General features: G+C 45.3%; 1 protein-coding gene across 3 annotated transcripts in view; it reads left to right on the top strand.

Moving 5' to 3' along the window:
* The window catches only part of TMEM63C (transmembrane protein 63C), a 79,845-nt gene extending 61,031 nt beyond the window's left edge, over positions 1-18,814 (top strand). For all 3 annotated transcript variants that reach the window (XM_035108112.2, XM_035108113.2, XM_035108111.2), the window contains 12 exons: positions 720-853; positions 1,421-1,543; positions 3,893-4,046; positions 4,647-4,753; positions 5,590-5,676; positions 6,465-6,530; positions 6,725-6,887; positions 8,432-8,537; positions 10,605-10,772; positions 11,264-11,379; positions 13,172-13,243; positions 13,466-18,814. In XM_035108112.2, coding sequence (XP_034964003.1) covers positions 720-853; positions 1,421-1,543; positions 3,893-4,046; positions 4,647-4,753; positions 5,590-5,676; positions 6,465-6,530; positions 6,725-6,887; positions 8,432-8,537; positions 10,605-10,772; positions 11,264-11,379; positions 13,172-13,243; positions 13,466-13,678 — 1,509 coding nt within the window. In that variant the 3' untranslated portion in view covers positions 13,679-18,814. The remainder of the gene's footprint in view (positions 1-719; positions 854-1,420; positions 1,544-3,892; positions 4,047-4,646; positions 4,754-5,589; positions 5,677-6,464; positions 6,531-6,724; positions 6,888-8,431; positions 8,538-10,604; positions 10,773-11,263; positions 11,380-13,171; positions 13,244-13,465) is intronic.
* Positions 18,815-20,382: the final 1,568 nt, after the last annotated feature.

Below are 20,382 nucleotides of genomic sequence, written 5' to 3'. Positions count from 1 at the left end.
TGGAAGAGACCACAAGGGCCATCCAGTCCAACCCCCTGCCAAGCAGGAAACACCATCAAAGCATTCCTGACATATGGCTGTCAAGCCTCTGCTTAAAGACCTCCAAAGAAGGAGACTCCACCACACTCCGTGGCAGAAAATTCCACTGTTGAACAGCTCTTACTGTCAGGAAGTTCTGTCTAATGTTTAGGTGCTTCAGAGGCTTTGCTGGAATACTCTCTGGCAGCTGGCAGCTGTTATTCCGACTGAGACCGTAGTCTCCTTGACATAGTTATTGCTGTTCTTTTTCAAGTAGTGTCTGCCTGAAAGGGCTGGAATGACGCAGTTAATCTCTCTCACTTGCATGCACACACCTTCTTGTGACAGCTGATTCACTCCAGTTGCAACTCCTGGGCTAGAATTTGGCAGCTGATGAATGTTTGCTTGGTACCAATTTTATTGCGGAGTCTGACCTTGGACTTTTACTACACCTCATTACAGCAAGTATAATCAGTTTACATTGGTGATGGAAAAGCCTAGATTAAACCAGTATATATCATTCTTGCTGTCTCCCCCCCAAAAATATTATGTGGTGGTTGGAGTTTTGGGAAGCAGCCAGTGAATGCAATCTTTCGGAGAATGCATGAAGACAGAAGATGATAACTTTATTCTGCGTTTACTCTCACAGGCATTTCAAAGCAGAACCAATAAGTGAGCATGCTTCCTTTTCTCCCTGCTAGGTAGATGCTGAGCAATACTATGGGGAGCTAGAAGAGAAATTGACAGATGAATTTAATGCGGAGCGGAGCAGGATTGCGCTGAAACGCCTCGACATGGCTTTTGTCACGTTTCAGGATGAGAGAATGACAGCCACGTGAGTGTTCCCTGCTACTACTGATTCCTCTAAGAGTTTCTTCGCACTGAACGTCTTAACACCGTATTTGAGGTCAGAAAGGATTATGTCCAAGGAGAACATTAGGAATATAGGAAACTGCCTTATACAGAGTCAAACACTGGCCCATCTGACTCAGTATTGACTGATTGGCTACTGTTTTCCAGGGTTTGGGACAGCGGTCTCTCCCAGCCCTATTGGAGATGCCAGGGATTGAACATGGGACCTTCTGCATCATCATCATCATTTATTACTTTTACCCCACCCATCTGTCCGGGCCTCTCCAGCTACTCTGGGCGACTTCCAACAGAATATTAAAAACACAATAAAAAAGCAAACATTTAAAAACTTTCCGAAACAGGGCTGCCTTCAGATGTCTTCTAAAAGTCAGATAGTTATTTATTTCCTTGACATCTGGTGGGAGGGTGTTCCACAGGGCGGGCGCCACTACCGAGAAGCCACAGCCCTTTCCCCCAAAATGGAGCTACATTCTGTATGGGGGTGGTATTGGACCACCCTCCTCCAGCTGTTGCCTCTTCTCTCCCCCAGTATTCTGAAGGATTACAGCCGTGTCTGGTGTCGCAAGCATCCACAACAGTCTTCTGTTACCACAGTGGTGAAATCCCATTGCTGGGGGGTCAGCTATGCCCCCGCTCCCAATGACATCATCTGGTAAGTTCCCATGCTTCTGCCATCTTGGTTTTCAAGGGAGCATCAAGACCAGGAGCAAGTTCAACACGTTGAAATTTTAAGATTCCGTGTTATACTTTTGGGTGTTTCGAGACTAGCAAATCCACTGCTTTAGATCCTAGGCCAGCCTTCTCCAACCTAGTGCCCCCAATATGTTTTAGACAACGTCCGTCAGCCCCATCCAGCTGACAGGTTATGGGAGACTGGCCTGGGCAGTGACAATCAGGCAGAAAAGAGAGAGAGATAAATTTTCCTTTGGGAACTGATGTTGAAATATGCTGGTAAGTCCAGAGAGTGTTTGGTTATTCTGGTGCAAAATTGATGAAACGGTAATCGAGGCAACTAGCATTACATGGAATAAATTATTATTTATTATATCCGTATACCCCCTTCATCTGAAGATCACAGGGCAGTTCACAACATAAAAATACAAAATGAGAATAGCCTAACTTCTGTAACCTATGCTCTGGTAAGCTATAGATGGATCCATTAGACTCCATCCTGATAGTTCTGCCACCTCTGCAGAAGGTAAAAGGTGCCAAAAGCCTAAATCTCAGAAGGAAGTGATCTGACCATGACAAAGGACTGATGTCAGTATCTCCCACTTTCGGATCACCTTCTTCCTACCCAGTTGAGAATACAAGGTTCAGAGTGTGGCGTGCCACATGCGTTGGGCCGATGACATGTTGGGACAGCCCCATGGTCGTTATGGCAGCCACGGAGTCCTGAGCTACCCTGCAGCCAGTGCCTCAGGGAGATTTGGCTGAGTACAACTATACCTTCAAAGCACATTTCCCCCCTCAGAGAATTATGGGCACTGCAGTTCATTCCTCGGAGTTAAAATTCCCAGCAAGCCTTCACAAACTACAATGCCCAGAATTATTTGAGCAACAAAATTGTTGTTGTTGTTGTACCACCCTCTACCCATAGACCATAGGGCAGTTCACAATGAAATGTGCTTTGAATGTGTGACTTGTATGCAGTCATAGAGGAGAACCTTGGAATTCAGACACATTCATGTGGCAGAAGGCAGACTTTTTAATATATTTCCAGAGGGAAAGTTATGTTGCTCTGCATTGCAACAAAACAACAGAGTTTTGTGGTGCCCAAAAGACTAACCAATTTATTGCAGCATTAGCTTTTACAGACCACATTCCAGTTCACCAGTTGCATGAAGAATAATCCTCAAGTGCATGTATATATACATAGTTGATGTAAGGGGAATTGTAAGCAGTGAGGTCAGTGTCTGTAATTTTTGCATCTTATTTTCCTCCTATCTCACTGCTTACTACCCTTCCATGTGTAGATATACCTGCAACTAGGGTTTACACCACATGCAACTGATGAACTAGACTTGAGCCCACAAATGCGTATGCCACAATTGATTTCTTACTGCACCTTAGAATCTTAGCTGTTTTTGTATCATTGCTTGTGGAAGAACTGGGTGAAACAATAGCACCATCTGCTGACTGCAATTAATACACTACCCAAAGGTGGTGTGGAAACTGTTCTCGAGGATATTGACAGGGTTTTTGCAGCTTCAACAAGGACCAAAGGAAGTTGCCTTATACCAGGCATAGGCAAACTCGGTGATGTCTTGGGACTACAATTCCCATCCTCCCTGATCACTGGTCCTGTTAGCTAGGGATGATGGGAGTTATAGTGCGAAAACATCTGGAGGGCCGAATTTGCCTATGCCTGCCTTATACTGAGTCCATCTAGCTCAGTTTTGTCTATACTGACTGGGAGTTTCTCCTAACCTTACCTGGAGACACCAGAGATTGAACCTTGGACCTTTTGCATGCAAATCAGATGCTACACCACTTGAGTTACAGCCCTTGTCCGTGGCCACCTAGCAGACCTATCTGGCTGAAGTGAGCATTCATCTGTAGAGGCTTCCAAACCTCTGCATAATCCAGCAAACACCATGCTTTTGTGGATGCAATGTGCTACTGTGATTGGTCATCCACAAAGCAAATAATCCACAAGCCAGTGCTACCTTTTTAAAGCAATCACTAATTTCAGCAGCCAGCATGTTGCAAACAACTGCAAACACTTTACGCACAATCAGTATATTTCTAGTTAGATACTAAGATTCATGCAGAGGTCCTAAACCCCAAAAGTGAGGGCAAGAGATGGGAACTTCTTAACTCTGCCTTCACTAACCTGGTGCCCTCCATGTGTTTCGGTCTGCAGTCGTGCTGGCTGGGGCTGATGGGAGTTGTAGTCTTAACACGCCTGAAAGGCATCAGGTTGACGGCAGCTGCCGTAACCTCTTGGCCGGCTGCCTTCCCTGCACACCGCATGTTCCTCATGCTTTCTTTCTTGTAGGGAGAACTTATCTGTCAGCGGTGCTTCGTGGTGGGTGCGATTTGTCGTGCTCAACATCTGCCTCTTCATCCTCCTCTTCTTCCTCACCACGCCCGCCATCATTGTCAACACCATGGACATGTTCAACGTCACGCGGCCTGTGGAGAGCCTCAAGGTGCACACTTCCATCCCTTGTGGGGTTCTGCTTTTTTGGTACTAGAGCCCAGCTGTGGGGAGGGAAACATTCCCACTCCCTGCTTCTCAGGGCTTGCCCATTCCATGCCCATCCACCCCTAAAAGAGAAGCATATACCTGTGTTGGACAGGGAATAAAATCTCTGCCTAATTCCTGATAGCGGAGCCTTTAGCACTGCTGTGCCCAGGGGAGCCAGACTGCAGTGCGCTCTGTGCTATGGTACTTTCAATCTTCATCTTTGATCTTCAAATGAATCCCGATACTGAATAGGTTCTTGCACTGAAGGAAGAATGACACAGGTGATCCTCTGGTTTAGAGAAGGAGCTGTGGCAGAAATCTCCCAGCACAGATCAGCCATTCATCCTTTTTTGCCTTTGATGTGGCGTTGTTTCCCCCCGCCCCCAAGCTGCACTTACAGTCAGTGACCGAATTAGCAGCAATGAGAGGGAACCTAGGCTATGCACTATCAAGGAGAAGTTGCATGCTTTTAATCCTGTTCCCAGGGTGCGGCAGGGAGAGAAGCTGCTGGATTCTCAGTGAAAGTATTAAGCTTATTCCTCCTGCCTATCTCATTTCCCAGAATCCTATTGTCACCCAGTTCTTCCCCACGCTGCTGCTCTGGGCCTTCTCAGTGTTCCTTCCTTTCATCGTGTACTACTCTGCTTTCTTCGAAACGCACTGGACGAGGTAACGCATACCCTTACACCCGCAACTTTTAAAGTGGTTTTATGCTGGAAACAAACCCCATTGTTGGGGTTGGATTTTGTTGCATTATGCATTTTCAGAGTTTCTCTGGGGATCTACCTGGCTGTGACAGGAACAGTCAGTAAAATTCATTGCTGAACCTGGGAATCCTTTTATCTGGTTGTTTTAATAGCATGGTTTCCAAAGTTAAAAGAAAAAAAACCTGGTAAACCCTAAAAGAACCCCATGCTTTATTTTATTTATTCATATTGGAGTAAAAGGGTTTGTAACTCTTATTATTGTTGTTATTTATTACATTGATATACTGCCTTTATCTCAAGGTGGTGTACATGTTTCTCCTCCTCCTCCCCATTTCATCCTCACAACAACCCTGTGAGGTAGGCTAGGCTGAGAGACGGGGACTGGCCTCAGGTCATCCAGTGAGTTTCATGGCTGAGTGCGGATTTGAACCCTGGCCTCCCAGGTCCTATTCCAACACTATAACCATTATGCCACACACAATGTATGCTGCTTTATTTAAATCAGATTTTATTACGGCTTTTCATAATAAAATACAATAAAAAGAAAACTAATCTAAACAAAAACCAAAAAAAGAAAAATGCAAAGTCCTCATCAAAACATCAAAGTGTGTTTCAGTGACATTCAGTGATATTTATTGCTGAATCTGGGGGTGTTTTTATCTGGTTGCTTTAGTAGTATCATTTCGGGAGTTTTGCTACAAAATTCTAACCTAGCTCCTGTTACTTACGTTGCTGATTGTCTCTCCCCATGGGATAAATATGGTGGGATAAATATGTGTTGTTGTTTTTCCCTTTTAGGTCAAATGAGAATCAGATCACAATGCACAAGTGTTATTTTTTCCTGGTGTTTATGGTTATCATCTTGCCCTCACTTGGATTGACCAGGTACAAAGCAACTTGCAGATGTTAAAACACAAACCATTCTTCCTTTCTTCAGGAAGGTAGAAGGTAACAGAAACAAAAAGGTAGAAGGAACAGAAAGAGTGGCCCAGTATAGTAGACATGAAATGTATGTAAGATGGTCACAAAAAAGTAGTAATTATTGTACAGGTATCCCCGTAATGTGGTATGACTTTGGAGCACAGTCTAAGCAGAAACAAAAATGTCCTCTGTAAAGTGGACAGAGACAATTCTTTGTCAACTATCGGGATATACAAGACCCTTGTGCCGCAGACCAAGTCAGTTTACCCATTTGATTTTCCATCCATCTCTAGGCATTGTTGTTGTTGGCGTCCATCTGTCTCTAGAGACAATGGACAATGACTTCACTCCAGGAGGCAAAGTCAAACTGCTGCATTACCAGCACTGAAGTGACCTCTCTGGGGCGCAAGCCAGGGCAGTGTGTATGAAGGTCCAGAGAGGGGCAAATCACTGGGGCCTTGGGGGCTACACAACAAAAATCCTAAAGGCTACACCAGCAGCAGCTGTGGTAGTGGAGCAGAGCCCCCTCCCCTCCCCAGCACCAGCATTGCTATATCTTACATGTACAGGCTAGGGCAAAGTGCCACTGAGGTTGGGAATGCACAGACACACTGGTGATACCAGCATGATGGTCCTGCTGGCATAGCCCAAACCTTTAGTGGGCTAGACTAGTGGCCTGGGGCCCCTGCATAGGTTTCCTTGCAAAAGAATAAGCCTCTGATCCATTCTTGCTCTCTGTTCTCCTTCCCCAGTTTGGATCTCTTCTTCCGCTGGCTCTTTGACACCCACTTTGTGGATCAGGCAGAGATAAAGTTTCAGTGAGTATTGCTCAGAACTGTGTGTGAGAGAGAAAGAGGGCTCACCAGTTCTGCTGGCAGGATGGGTGCCTTTGTTTGTGTTTATGAGGTACGTCACAAGCATGCGTGGCCTTGGTTCTCAGCAAAGGTTCTCCTGGTCTGCTTAGAGCATCTCTCTCCCCTCACTCCTCCGGCCCTGGTTTCTTCCCATCTAGGTGTGTTTTCCTGCCCGACAACGGTGCTTTCTTTGTCAACTATGTCGTCACCTCCAGCCTGATTGGGACAGCCATGGAGTTGCTGCGCATCCCTGGGCTCATTGTCTATGCCACGCGGCTCTGCTTTGCCAAGTCTGAACCGGAGCGGCTCCACATCAAGCGGGTTTGCGGTTTCGTTACTTTCTCACTCACACTCAGCCACATGCCGTCCTGTCTTAGGACCAGAAGGCTGTACTCTTGGCACTACTGGCATTTTCTGAATCTCTGGGATCCCTCTTGTTATGTCGTGTCCTGAAGCAACTCTGTCCTGTAAGGGTGTGGAAATGCCACCCACCCCCAACCAAAAAAACTCACAAATGGCCAGGCTTGAGGTTCAGCTTCTCCAGAGGTTTATGAGAAACATCAACTTAGGGCAAGCTTCAGTCCTGGAGTGTCATTAGTTAGGATTATATATATATTCTATGTGTTTCAGCTTGATACTATGCAGTGTGCGAGTGAGAACAAAATTTCACTTCTTGAGAAGCTTAGCTTTCTCTTTTCATGAAAGGGCACCTTCCTGTGCATTGTTGTTGCAGAAATAATATTGGAAAACAAGGATGCCAATCTTGGGAGAAGGGTTCTAGTCATAGCTGTCAAGTTTTCCCTTTTCTCGCGAGGAAGCCTATTCAGCATAAGAAAATTTCCTTTTAAAAAAGGGAGAACTTGACAGCTATGGTTCTAGTGCAGGCATAGGCAACCTTGGCTCTCCATATGTTTTGGAACTACAACTCCCATTATCTCAAGCTAACAGGGTCAGTGGTCAGGGATCATGGGAGTTGTAGTTCCAAAACATCTGGAGAGCCAAGGTTGCCTATGCCTGTTCTAGTAGCCCAGGTTCTTATGGAGCAGTAATCTCAAGAAAGTCAAGCTGTATTTGGGAGTTCACTGTCATGATACTTATCATGCAAGGGGGAAGAGAGAGTTGGACTTTCTGGATCCACCTCTTTTACTGTGTCACCATCTGTTGGCCCCCACTTGCCTTTCACACTTTGGGGGAGAGAGAAGCTCTGAAGTGGGATCTACACGTCTAGGCTCCCTATGTGCACACCCCTGTCTATACGATACTGGTTGTGTATGATGCTAAATAACGTAGGGAATTTCCCCACTTTAGACTTCCTCCTCCTGTGAGTGGAGGGTGGTGTGGCTGGGCAGCGGAGATGCAACACAGGGGCCCTTAACATAATTTCAATCACATGAGTATTAGACACCCAAAGAGGACTTCTGATTGGCCCAGAGCAGACAATTCTTAACACATTGACCATGGTTAGCAATGTTGCCTAAACACTGCTTAACATCCCAGAGAAACGTTGAAACCATGATGTGGCTTGTAAAGGGCATATCTAAGAAGACGTTAGCAAAACCTGATTGTTGCTTTGCAGGCATGAGAAGCTCAGGAGACAGGGAAGCTGCCTCAACCACAGTTTGCTCGGTGCAGCCCAATGCAGTGGCTTGCAACCTATTTGAACCATGGTTTTGCATCCTGGTTTGTGGCCAATACTTAACCATGGTTTAGGTACATAGATGTAATGCTTAACCGTAGCTAAGGGAAACAAATCATATCGGCTCAAGGCTTTTAAGTGTGCTCACCCTGCCCTCAAGTGTTCTTTTAGCTCTCCTCATGATGAAGTTGAAGACAACAGGATAAATGTGCTGCTGTGTTTTCCTTAGAACCAAGCTTATGAGTTCCAATTTGGATTGGAGTATGCCTGGACCTGCTGTATATTTGCTGTTGTCATGACCTATAGCATCACCTGCCCCATTATTGTCCCCTTTGGTAAGTATCTCTGCCAGCCCCCTCCCCAAAGTTCCTGTCCTTGTCTAGTCACTTGAGAAAATTAATACCCTAGTCACATTTCAGGATGCATGGGGAATAGAGATGGGGCTGCTGGGCCGGGCAGCTGCTGAAGTTTGCCAAATAGGATTCAGGACAAAACGTGGGGCTCTGCTACCCTGCAGTTCTGTTTCACAGCTAAAAGCAGCCTTACCAAAATCCACATGGCTGAACTCCAAACACTGGGCTGCCATATTTTCTACATTTAAAAACTTTAGATCAGGAGTAGCCAAATATGGTGCCCTTCAAATGATGTTGGACTCCAGCTCTCATCTTCCCCAGTCGGGGATGATGGGAGTAATCCAACAGCATCTGAAGGGCACCATAATGCCTACCCCTGTCTTAGATGTTTTTTATGCATTTGTGCTCAAGGCTGTAGCCTTGACGCAAGGAGAAGGACTGTACCTTAGTGGTAGAACATGTGCTTTGCATGCACAGAATCCCACAATCAGTCTCTGGGAAATTTATTCTGAGACTTTGTAGAGCTGCAATCGATTGGTAGAGACAATACTGAGCCAGTTAGTGTAGATGCTGCTGCTCTGACTCAGTTATAAGGCAGCTTCCTGTCTTCTTCTACCAACACACACACCAAGATATTCCAGGCTCCTCTGAATTATTAGTGTTTTGGGTTTGGTTTGGTTTGGTTTCATTTTGTTTTAATAAATAGCAAATCTCTAGCTCAGGGTTTCCCAAACTTGGGTCTTCAGTTGTTTTTGGCTGCCCCTTATATATTGAAACAAGAGAACGGTTTTTGACACCTATAATGATAAGGTCCCCTGGCCAGAAACCTTCTGACATGATTCTATAGCTCCTTGCAGACATTGATAAGTATGTGACCTGGCGTGTAGCACTTTTTGCAACTGCCACCAGGAAAATCAGAAAAAAATATATAGCCGAGATAGCTATCAACTGTAAAAGAGATGAATTTATTTGACCCCATCTACACCAAGCTGTATCTTTCTCACTAAACTTTGTACATAATTGTCTGTTGTATTATTTAACATTACTTTTAATATATTAATGGCCTCGCGGTAATTTTAGCTTTTAAATTTTATTGTCTAATGTTTCAATTTGTATATTAAGGAGTTTCTATAGCTTTGTGCAGATTAGGTCATGTTTGGATAATGTAAATGTTTTAAGTTTTTGTATCAAACTAGTATATATTTTATTGAATGACACTGTATACATTGCAACAGCCTTCGGCTATAATCAATAAACTTGACTGATAGACAGTTGTTTTTGGACCACAATTCACACCATCCCTGACCACTGGTCCTGCTAGCTAAGGATGATGGGAGTTGTAGTCCAACAGCAGCTGGAGGCTCTCTTACACAGAGAGAAGGGAACATACATAGACAGTATTCTACCTAACTGCTCAGTTAGAATTAAACCTCCTCCTACCTTACACCATTTTGGAAAGTAGTAATGTCTTTCAAGTGCAAGTATTGAACAGTAAAGGAGAAAAGGGCTGGCATTTTGTTCCCAGTGGGCACAGCTGCATAACTTCCCTGTTGCACAGATAAGTTACAGATTTTTCCTGAAGAGAGCAAATTAGTGGACTCTTGGTACTGTTAAATTTTGTTTAACTAAGTGTAAATAATGCATATTAAGGTTCCTTTATTTAGGTTTTAGCTCTTTCACATTGAATTATAATACCCCATTCCCAAAGTACACTTTCTGGCCTGAAAATGACTATGGGCCTGTACTTTGTACAGGATTTGTAGTCCATTCTGCCCAGTACTCCTGGCTGCCAGCAACTCTCAATGGTCACAGGCAGAGGTCTTTCCCAGCCCAGCTACCTGGAATCCTTTTTAACAGAAGAAACCAGGGATTGAATCTGGGGCCTCCTGCATGTGGAGCACGTGTCCCACTACTAGCTAAGCTGTGGCCTCTCCCACTGAATCGTCTGCTGCAGAATCTCTCTTGGCCAAGCCCCTTATCATTTCGCCTACCGGCATCTCCTTTGAGTAACCTTTCCTTGTCCTTTTGCTCCCATATCCGTGCCTGCAGGTTTGCTGTATATGCTGCTGAAGCACATGGTTGACCGCTACAACATTTACTATGTGTACATCCCCACCAAGCTGAACCAGCGCATCCACACGGCAGCTGTGAGCCAGGTGGTGGTAGCTCCCATCCTCTGCATGTTCTGGCTGCTCTTCTTCTCCGTCCTCCGACTAGGTAGGCAAGGACCGCCATCAAGCATACCCTGAGCTGAACCTTCTTCCTCTAAGGCTGGGGCTTGCTGACATTTATTTAGGAAAGGTTGAGTAGTATCCAGACTGAGCGCATCCATTTAGCCCCAGGAAGTTGCTTTGGATGTTGGGTTGGCTGGGGCTGGTGAGTCCAATAACATCTAAAGCAGGCACCCCCAAACTTCGGCCCTCCAGATGTTTTGGACTACAATTCCCATCATCCCTGACCACTGGTCCTGTTAGCTAGGGATCATGGGAGTTGTAGGCCAAAACATCTGGAGGGCCGCAGTTTGGGGATGCCTGATCTAAAGGGCCACAGATTCACCACTGATGATTTAAGAGAGCCCTCATCCAGATGTGACAGACCTTGCTCCTAACAAAAGCGGGTTTGGGTCTCAGGAGTTGCAGACTACTTTAAATTGTAGGCAGAGAAAGCAATGGCACCTAATGTCATTTCCTGGTCTGTCAACACTGTAGGCTCCATCAGACCAATCACCATTTTCACCTGCGTGGTCCTTGTCTCCTGCATCCTTTTTTCCTTCTTCGGCCTTTGTCTGAAGAAGCTGCGTCCAAGGAAGCCCTCCTGTTACCAGGTAAGAAAGGCAAGAATGTGCCCAGTTTACTGTGTGCTGTTTCTTACATTTGCTCATGACCACTTGTCACCTGAGCTACATGAGGAAAATCCAAGCATGGAGAGATGGTTACCACAATATTATTTACGATGCATGTACACACTTCTCAGACTAGCATGTTCCTCCCACAACCACTTTTAAAATGTTGCGCTACATACATTTGTCTTTATCCAAATGTATGTAGCGCAACATTTTAAAAGTGGTTGTGGGAGGAACATCAGCCCTGAGTGCTCCCTGGAAGGACAGATCGTGAAGCTGAGGCTCCAATACTTTGGCCACCTCATGAGAAGAGAAGAATCCTTGGAAAAGACCCTGATGTTGGGAAAGATTGAGGGCACAAGGAGAAGGGGACGACAGAGGACGAGATGGTTGGACAGTGTTCTCGAAGCTACGAACATGAGTTTGACCAAACTGCGGGAGGCAGTGCAAGACAGGAGTGCCTGGCGTGCTATGGTCCATGGGGTCACGAAGAGTCGGACACGACTAAACAACAACAAAACATACATTTGCTTTGAAATGGATGGATGCATGCATTAAACCTTTCACCAAAAAGGTGAAATGCTTGTCAGATCTACTTTAGAAAATACACATAGAGAATTGGATGCCTTGGAACACATTCTGAACTGAGGAGTTTATCTTCGGTACCAGAACTGATCTTACAGTTCTGTTAAACTAAAGTCTGGTCCTGATTAGCATTCTTGGTTTCAGCAGCCAAATTTAGTCAGGGGAAATTGTTTTGTTGCTATTGTTAAACAGTTAAGAGTCAGGAAACCCTTGCTGATCCACTGCAAACCAGGCAGAGATGTACTAGAAGACCTTGACTGACCTCTGCCCCACTCCTTCTGTCAAATGACACAAACACAACATACGAGTACGCAGAATACTGGGTGGGGTGGGGATCAACTCTCAAATGCTGACCAAAAGAGTATAGTTAGTATAGTTCTGTCAAGCAGGTTTGGATACTGTAGGTGAAGCTGTCTAATGTTGGAAGAATTATGTATGTGTTTATTGAATCCTGATGACTCCAAAAAGGAATTGCATAGGACTTCAAAGTATCAGCGAGAAAAAAGAAAAAGAAATGCTGCTGCAAGTCTTGCTGATATTTTACATTCTATGTCTTTGTTACTGCTGGGTACCCCTTTGATGGTTTCTTGGTTATTTGGGGCATTCGTTCTCCCTCTTTATTCTTCAGTGTTACATTTTTGTACCTCAAAAGGCACTACTGTACACTGAGTCACAACTATTTTTCACTTCCCCACAATCTTAGTAATTGCCCTTGATTAGCCTGAAAACAACTGAGAGAGAAGTGCATTCTCAGAGTGTAGTGACATCTGATTTTGTGCCTTTTAGGTTTGTATTCCACTTTTTCTCCAAGGCACTACAAGCAGCATGTGTGCTTTATGGTCGATTTTGTCCTCACAATAATTTTGTGAGGCGTGTTAGCCCACAATCTTCATGAATCAGGGGGTCTAAGTTCAGTAGTATATCCCCTTACACTTCCCTCTCCGAGGGTGTTTTCACAAGGTGTCCACCTCAAAAATAGCCATGATCTATTGACCTACAGCAGGGATGGAGAAGTTTTGACCCTCCCATTGGTTCCAGCCAGAAGTGTAGTCCAACAATATATGGAGGGCTCCGGGTTTGCAACACTTACTTTTGGGAGAATCACCATTTTGGGAGGTACAAGGTGGAGCATCAATCCCTGTTTTTCTATCCCTTGCCCAACTTTATTCTCCTCTCCACCTGCAAGCAGATGTCTGAGCAATCTGAAGGTGCTTTCAACGATACAGAAAGGAGCAGCATCTCTTCAACCCCCAATTCAAATGTAAGTATATCTTCCATTTCTTGCATGCCTCCCTTACTGGCTTTGCACATTTGCTTGCAATGTCCCGGTTCTCTCATGCAGACTGGCAAGGTCCACGTGCCAGCATTTCTGCAGTCACTATCCTCTCACAAAAGGGAAGAGTTACAGGGGAAATTTGTCTTTTCAGCAAGATGCAAAGCAAAGGACCTCAGAATTGTAACTTTCTTGCTCTCTGTGTTGTAGATGTTTGTGGCTACAGTGCTTCAGGAGCCAGAACTAAGCCTAACGCCAGCAGCCTCCCCAGCTCACCAGTCTTACGGCACCATGGGCAGCCGCCTGGAGCAAGCCGAGAACATGGAGGAGGGTGGCCTGCAGAGCTTTGAAACAGAGCTGGAGAGCACGGAGGGTGACTACAGAACCGGGCCAGTGCTGGATGACCAAATCCGCTATCATTGACCACCTGCTCTCAGAGTGACGAGACAGACCAGAGAAACATTTTGAGTATTAAGAGTGCCGGAGGGCAGCATTATGTCCCAAGGCCTAGATTGCTCTGAGTTGCCATGTCAGTCCTGCTGTAAACCAGTTTTGAGCAAAGGTCTTGTTTTGCTACTTAAACCAGAACCTCTCAGGCTGATGCACAATGGGCCTTCAGTGCTGCCATTCTCTTGGCCACAGTGTTGGGATGGCAGCTCAACTCTCCAGCAGAGATAGAACGAACAGGGAGATTCTGCGCAGGCAGTGTTACTTCAATTTTTTACTCCCAGCTGTTTAACAGCAGCATGTTCCACATGTTGCCTCTCATCCTTCTGCTCCAGGGCGACGGACTGCCATTGCTTGACTCTTCCTGTGTCTTCTGACAAATCTTCCCTTCTCTCCGTTGCCCCAATTGGTCTCCCTCGCCTTCCACTATTTTTGCTTTTCATTTATATTCTCTTTTTTTTGGTAGAGGAAGATGTTTCTCTAGTGTGTGCAGCCTTCTCTGCTCAGGCCAGCAGGAGCAAGAGACTGTCTGGATTTAAATAGCATCATGCGCCCAGTAGCTACAAACATTTCTATAAAACATTTGGGTGTGGGTGTGTGCAGAAGGGTGACTCCTAAGACACATTCAAGTTGACCGCACAGCCCAGTGTAATGTATTTGTTGCAGAAGCAAAGTCCCAATTGTTTCCTGAATGCAAGAGGGGCATTTGCAAAAGACAGGTGCTTTAGCTGCTTCATTTTTTATATGCCCATTTGTTGCTGCTGCAGTTGTTGCTTTTGCCCAAATTCACTGCCTCCCAAAAAAGACTTTCTTTCTCAGTGTGGCCTAAGTGACAGGCCTGACTTGTCTCTGTTTTTCTAGGTTTGACTGGTTGTGTGCTTTCTGCCCAGAATAATTGCCATGTTCGGATTTTTGCATACCTTTTTTCCCAACCGTGTTGAAAACTGCCTGGTTCCTTGTTTGAAAGCAAACTTGAAGGCGCCGGGGGGGGGGGGGTTGAGGGTGATGAATGAGATTGTGTTGAAGCTGAGCCCAAACTAGACAGGGCAGCGGCAGAGCTGTGTGTATAAATCCAGAGCTGATACAAACGGCTAGAAACCAGGGGTAGAGTCAAACTTGTAAGGCAAAAAAGAATCATGTGTGGGAGGAGCTAAACGAACAGCTAGTGCCCTGATTAGGGGGCTGGATAACTTTCTGCAGGGGGTTGAGCCCTGGGGAGGGTTACGGGTTTGGTGCACATCACTCATATGTCCCTTTTGCTCCATAAATTGGATCTCCACACCTGCTTGACTTTCAGCATCTTCGTTACAGATCCAAGTTTAAACGTATGATTATGCCACGATCGCATCTACTTTGGCACTGGCTTGAGAGCTGGGTGGGATGGCAGGCAGGCAAGGCAGTGGGGACACCTCGACCCCTCTGTGACAATAACCCCTTTGTACACCAGCATGTTCCAAGGTGCCAGTGCACAAGCTGCATGATATCACAGGCCCAAACCTGGCCAGCCCCCTTGTCTCCAAATGATAGGTGTGCCTCCCAGGATAGACTTGTGCATGGGAATGACTCCGTTTTACTTTGAAACCTCCAGTGTTGTATAGGACTTTCTTTGGCTCAGCTGCATTATATACTAGCCCATTAGATCAATGCTTCACCATCATTCATGATGCTAAGCATTCAGTCAGTAGAGCATGAGACTCTTAATCTGTGATTCTGCAAAGTCCCGAGGAGCAATGGAGTGAGATTTCTCTCGTGGGCTGCTGTGCTCAGAACCTGGGATAAGGCTGTCCCATTTTTTTTTTACTTAGGAGCTAAGTATAAGCCACAAGAGAGCAAGCAGGAAGGAGAAGTATTAGGTGATCTGCATACAAATCAGAATTGCCATGCAATTTTTCTAGCAGGATTCCTGTGCGCTGAATTACTGCCTCTCTCTCAACTCTTAAGCAGGTGAAACTTTCCTAGCATGCTGGTGCTGTAATTGGGAAAGTTGATCCCAAGCTATTCTGTTGCTGTTAGAAGAAGCTTGCCTCTTAGATTTCTGCTATCCATGCAACTGTCAAAAGGCACAGTAGGTGTGGGGGAGAGAAGGTAGAAGAAGCCTTGTCTCCATCTTCAAGGCCTGTTTTGAACAGGGCAGATCTAGGTTGCCCGCTGGTGTTTGAGAAACAGAAAAAGCACCTTGCGATTATAGCTAAATAAAAATATTTATATTAGAAGCTTACCTGTAATTGCTATCCAGGAAGCAAATTCCATTAAAAGCAGAGGGAATTATGCTCAGGTAAATCTGCTTCCCAGAATTTTCTTTTCTTAGCTGAAGATCATTCATATACCTTGCCACAGATAAAAATGCCTGTAACACAGCATTCTTTCTAATATATAGAGGCTGCATACAGACTTCATAGGGTAAGTCTCCATTCCTGGCCCCATGAAGCAAAAGCCCAGTATCAGAGGCAGCACAAAGGCTTGGATACATCTGTGTTTCTAGGGTAAGCGGCCCACTCGTTTCTTGCTTAGTTACTCACATGTACGGGTAAGAAAGGCAAACCAGATAGAGTGGCCTAATGCAAATGAGGAAGGACAGTGTCACCTATAAGAGTTGTGCAGCATGACAACTTAGACCTGCTGAAATCCTTCTTGTGCACAACTATTAATGGTTGTGGTCTCTTCTTTTACATCTGGCCACCTTAGGACTAGTTTATTAAAAAAGACTTCCGAAAATTGGTCACTCTGCTTTTAGTTCACCCAGGGCCTCAGAGAGGAAAGGTTAAACACTTACACCACCCCCAGTGCAACAATCTAATTCATGACCACTTCTGCTTGGTGTTTAGTGGAATATGCTGGCAGATCCAACCACAAATTTCCCATGGTCAACCCCGTAAAGCAGGCATCCCCAAACTGCGGCCCTCGAGATGTTTTAGCCTACAACTTCCATGATCCCTAGCTAACAGGACCAGTGGTCAGGGAACATGGGAATTGTAGTCCAAAACATCTGGAGGGCCGAAGTTTGGGGATGCCTGCCGTACAGCCTAGAACTCTCTGCTGAGAGGTGGTTTCCAGAGTCTCAGGCAGAGTACAAAAAAAAATCCCTAACTTCAATGTACCGTAAGAATTAACAGGCAAAGTATCAGTCAGCTGATGCGATGAGATACGTCTATTTTGCTGGATGAACACCATGCTGCTTGAGTGTACGTACAGTAAAATGCAGTATATTAATGTGTAGTCCCATGCAGAAATTTTTTAATGTGTTTGGCAACCCTGAGATCCTTTTAACTGGGGAGTGAACTTCAACCTTATCTATGCAATACAGATTATCTTTCATTGCTTTAGCTTCTCTCATATGTGGCCACGGAAGAGTCTGTAGCGTTATGCTCCACACTGCAGCCTTTTATTATGGAAAGAAAAGGCACCCTTTAAGTGTATTGCCTCAGTGTAGTAGTAAATGCAGCAGCCCAATTTCAGAAACAGCTTGTGCCATGCACATCTGCCCACTTTTTTAAAAAATAGGCAAAGGAAAAAATGGACGTTAGTGAACAAGTGATGAAGATAGAGAGAGCCATAAAGCAATCTCCAGTTTAACTGAAGAGAGTTAAATTCAGTTTTTTAAAACTGGGTTGTGGATTGTTTAAAAAATAAATGTTTTTTTCAGGGGGGGGGGTTCTTGGAAGCTTTCCAAAGAGGAAACAAGCACATGCATAAGAGGAATGGTTGGTCTTCTTGGTGTTTTGAGGTTTCGCAGAAAATTGTGAGACAGTAAATTGTTTTTGCAGACTGCGTCTGCACCTTTTGATGTTGCTTGTGGCCTGCAACTGTATTAGTTATTCTGTTCCAGGAGCCAGTCCTGTCACCTGTGACAGGTTTCAGAGGCAGAGGGATGGAATGCTGAGTAATCTTAGCACAGAAGATGGTGTGTGTGTACACATATGGAATAAGTCATGTGGTTACAAAGGAGGAGTGGCTTAAATAAAGGAAACACACCACTCTGAAACTGGACTGGTGAGCTCCCATCCTCCAGAAGCTGGCAGGATTGCAAGGCTCCAGCTTTGTGGGTATAAGTTTACAAACCTTTCCTGTACCCTTTGGAGACTGCCTTTACAAAATTTGGTAATACACACCATTGCGCCAAATAATCTCATGTCTGTTGCAGGATGTGTAGTCATATTGTCCCTAAAAAAGTCGTTTGAAAACTTGATGTGAGCAGTAGAGAACTGGTGATTCTGCAACATCCAGCACTAGCTATGTCAGTGAATAGGTGGCATGAAGAACCGTCTTTCTGCCTTGGCAAGATTGCTTGGCTCATCCTCCAATGCAACAGGACTGAGCTAATAACACACCTGACGCTATGGCCACATAACTTGGAGGAAGCCCAAGTGGAACTTAACATCTGAGTGAATATGCATAGGGTCAGGCTTCTGGTGACTATAGAGGATAGGGCCTCATCCAAATGAGTCTCTTTCATGTAGTATCAATAGTCGGGCGTCTCTGTGCTATTATCTGTGCTGGGGTTTTTCCAACATTTCCCACAGGTAAGAAATTGTAGCCACTCGAGTCCTCAGAGAAGGGAGCAGCAGGCCGACATCTGCCAGAATGAGAGGAAAGGTTAATACTTCATTGAATGCTGTGGCTCGTTTCTGAAAGGGGGGAGGTTGTGTATGGCTCACAAACAGGCAGAGAAGTTGAGGTGTGGAACCCCAGAATGTGACTCAGCTGAAGGGACTCACCTTAATCCAGCACTAATGGCATCACAGGTTTCTCCCATCCTATTATCGAGTGCCATATCTGACTGCATTTGAAGAAGGGTGGTCGGGTCCAGTGCTGTAGCATGAGTAAGCGGTTCCTTACTACACCCTCCTTGGAACCTATGAAATTACCTTTGCCTAGTCACATGCTAATGTAGCAAACCTCGAGGCCTCCTGTCTTAGCCGCTTCTCTTTTATGGAGGCAAAGTGCCTGTGAGTTGGGTATAGTGTCTTCGGGAAGCTCTGGTCTTTTGTCTTTCCCTTGGCTGTTGCCCTCTAGGAATGTGCCAGAGTTATGTATCTTCTTGTTATATTTATTGCTATGACCGTGCCTTGAATAAAGTTACTTCGCCCAGCTGGTGCCTGGGGTTGAGCTGCACATGTTGACGTAGAGTGATACTAACTCAAAACAGGAGGAGGAGGAGGAGGCCCTTGCCAAGCATATCAGAAACCTGAGAGGTCCCCTTTTGCTTTTGTTCAATGAGAAAGCAAGGTCTTGGGCATAATGAGAATGAAAGCTCAAGTAGTTTAGGTGGTGTGATAGCCACCTTCAAATAGCCAAAGGGCTGTCACATGGAAGATGGAACAAGCTTGTTTTCTGCTACTGCAGAGGGTAGGACCCAAACCAATGGATTCAAATTACAAGAAAGGAGATTCTGCCCAAGCAATAGAAAGAGCTTTCTGACAGAGCTGTTCATGTGGTGCAGACTCCCTCAGAAGGTGGTGGACTCTCCTTCCTTGGAAGCTTTTAAGCAGAGGTTGGATGGTCATCTGTCAGGGATGCTTCAGTTGTAATTCCTCACATTGCAGGAGGCTGGATTAGATTGCCTCCAGGAGCCCCTCCAACTCTGTATCAAAAACAGTTTAAAACAACTTGCAATCGCAAAAATAAGGCGAGTCCTGAAAATATACACCTCAAGTGTCAAAAGGCAGGCTAAAGAGTTGCATCTTCCGCATCCTCCGGAAGCTGCATAATGAAGGTGTTGGACACACCTTTGTGGGAACAGAGCTCTGCAGTTTAGGGGTTGCCACAGAAAGTGCCCTATTCCTGGCCACCGCTGCCCCAAGCCTCTGAGAGCAGAGGAACTCCCAAGAGGGCTGTCTCTGCCAATCTCGGCACCCAAGGGTCTGTAGCAAAGGAGCCTGTCTTTCAGCTGTTTGGCCAGTGCATCCCTAGTCAAACTAAGAAATAGCATTGTTTTTAGCCTCTGATAACCTCACTCCCACCCAGGACAAGTCCCCACCACTCTGGTAATGAGAAACGATACCTGCTGCTGCTGCTGTTGTAGGCAGCCATCTGCCTTGACAAACTCCTGCTCCGGTTACTATGGAAATGGGAGCTCCCACAAAGCTAGCTTCCTCTTGCCAGGATTCTTCTGCTTAGTATAAAACCATAGTGGTGGTAAATTCCCCCTCACTTTCTGAGGAACTCTTGCGGTTCTAGTCACCTGGCCCTGACCCAGGAGAGCTTCCAGTCACCTGCAACCTTCTCAATGATGGCAGTGGAGGATGGCAGAAATGGGGATGAGGCCACTTACACATGACAAAAAAGGGGCACATGCTAATTTATATGTAAAGATGCAGATTCAGAAATAATTACTGCAAGTGAAATGCAGTACAAGTGACTGTAGTGGGTAGTGACTGTGACCCCATGTTCGGCATACCTTTTTAGTCTTTCCAGAGGAGAGAATAGCTCATATAAGAAACCCTCCAGGATCAAATCTAAAGAACCATATAGTCCAGCATCATCTCACCATGATGGAGTGCATGAGTTTCATAAGCAGGACATTCTCCCCAATCACATTCCCCAGCAACTAATATTGTTTCCAATATTGAAGGTAGTACACAGCCATGGTGAGTAGCCATTGGTACCCTGAATGAATTTGTCTAATCATGTTTCAAACATAACCAGTTTGGTTGCTATCACTACGTCTTGTGATAGTGGAT

The sequence above is a fragment of the Zootoca vivipara genome, chromosome 1 (genome assembly GCF_963506605.1).
Source record: "Zootoca vivipara chromosome 1, rZooViv1.1, whole genome shotgun sequence".
In the NCBI taxonomy this organism is placed as follows: domain Eukaryota; kingdom Metazoa; phylum Chordata; class Lepidosauria; order Squamata; family Lacertidae; genus Zootoca; species Zootoca vivipara.
The sequence above is the reverse complement of the archived record's forward strand: the minus strand, read 5'-3'. Positions and strand labels throughout refer to the sequence as shown.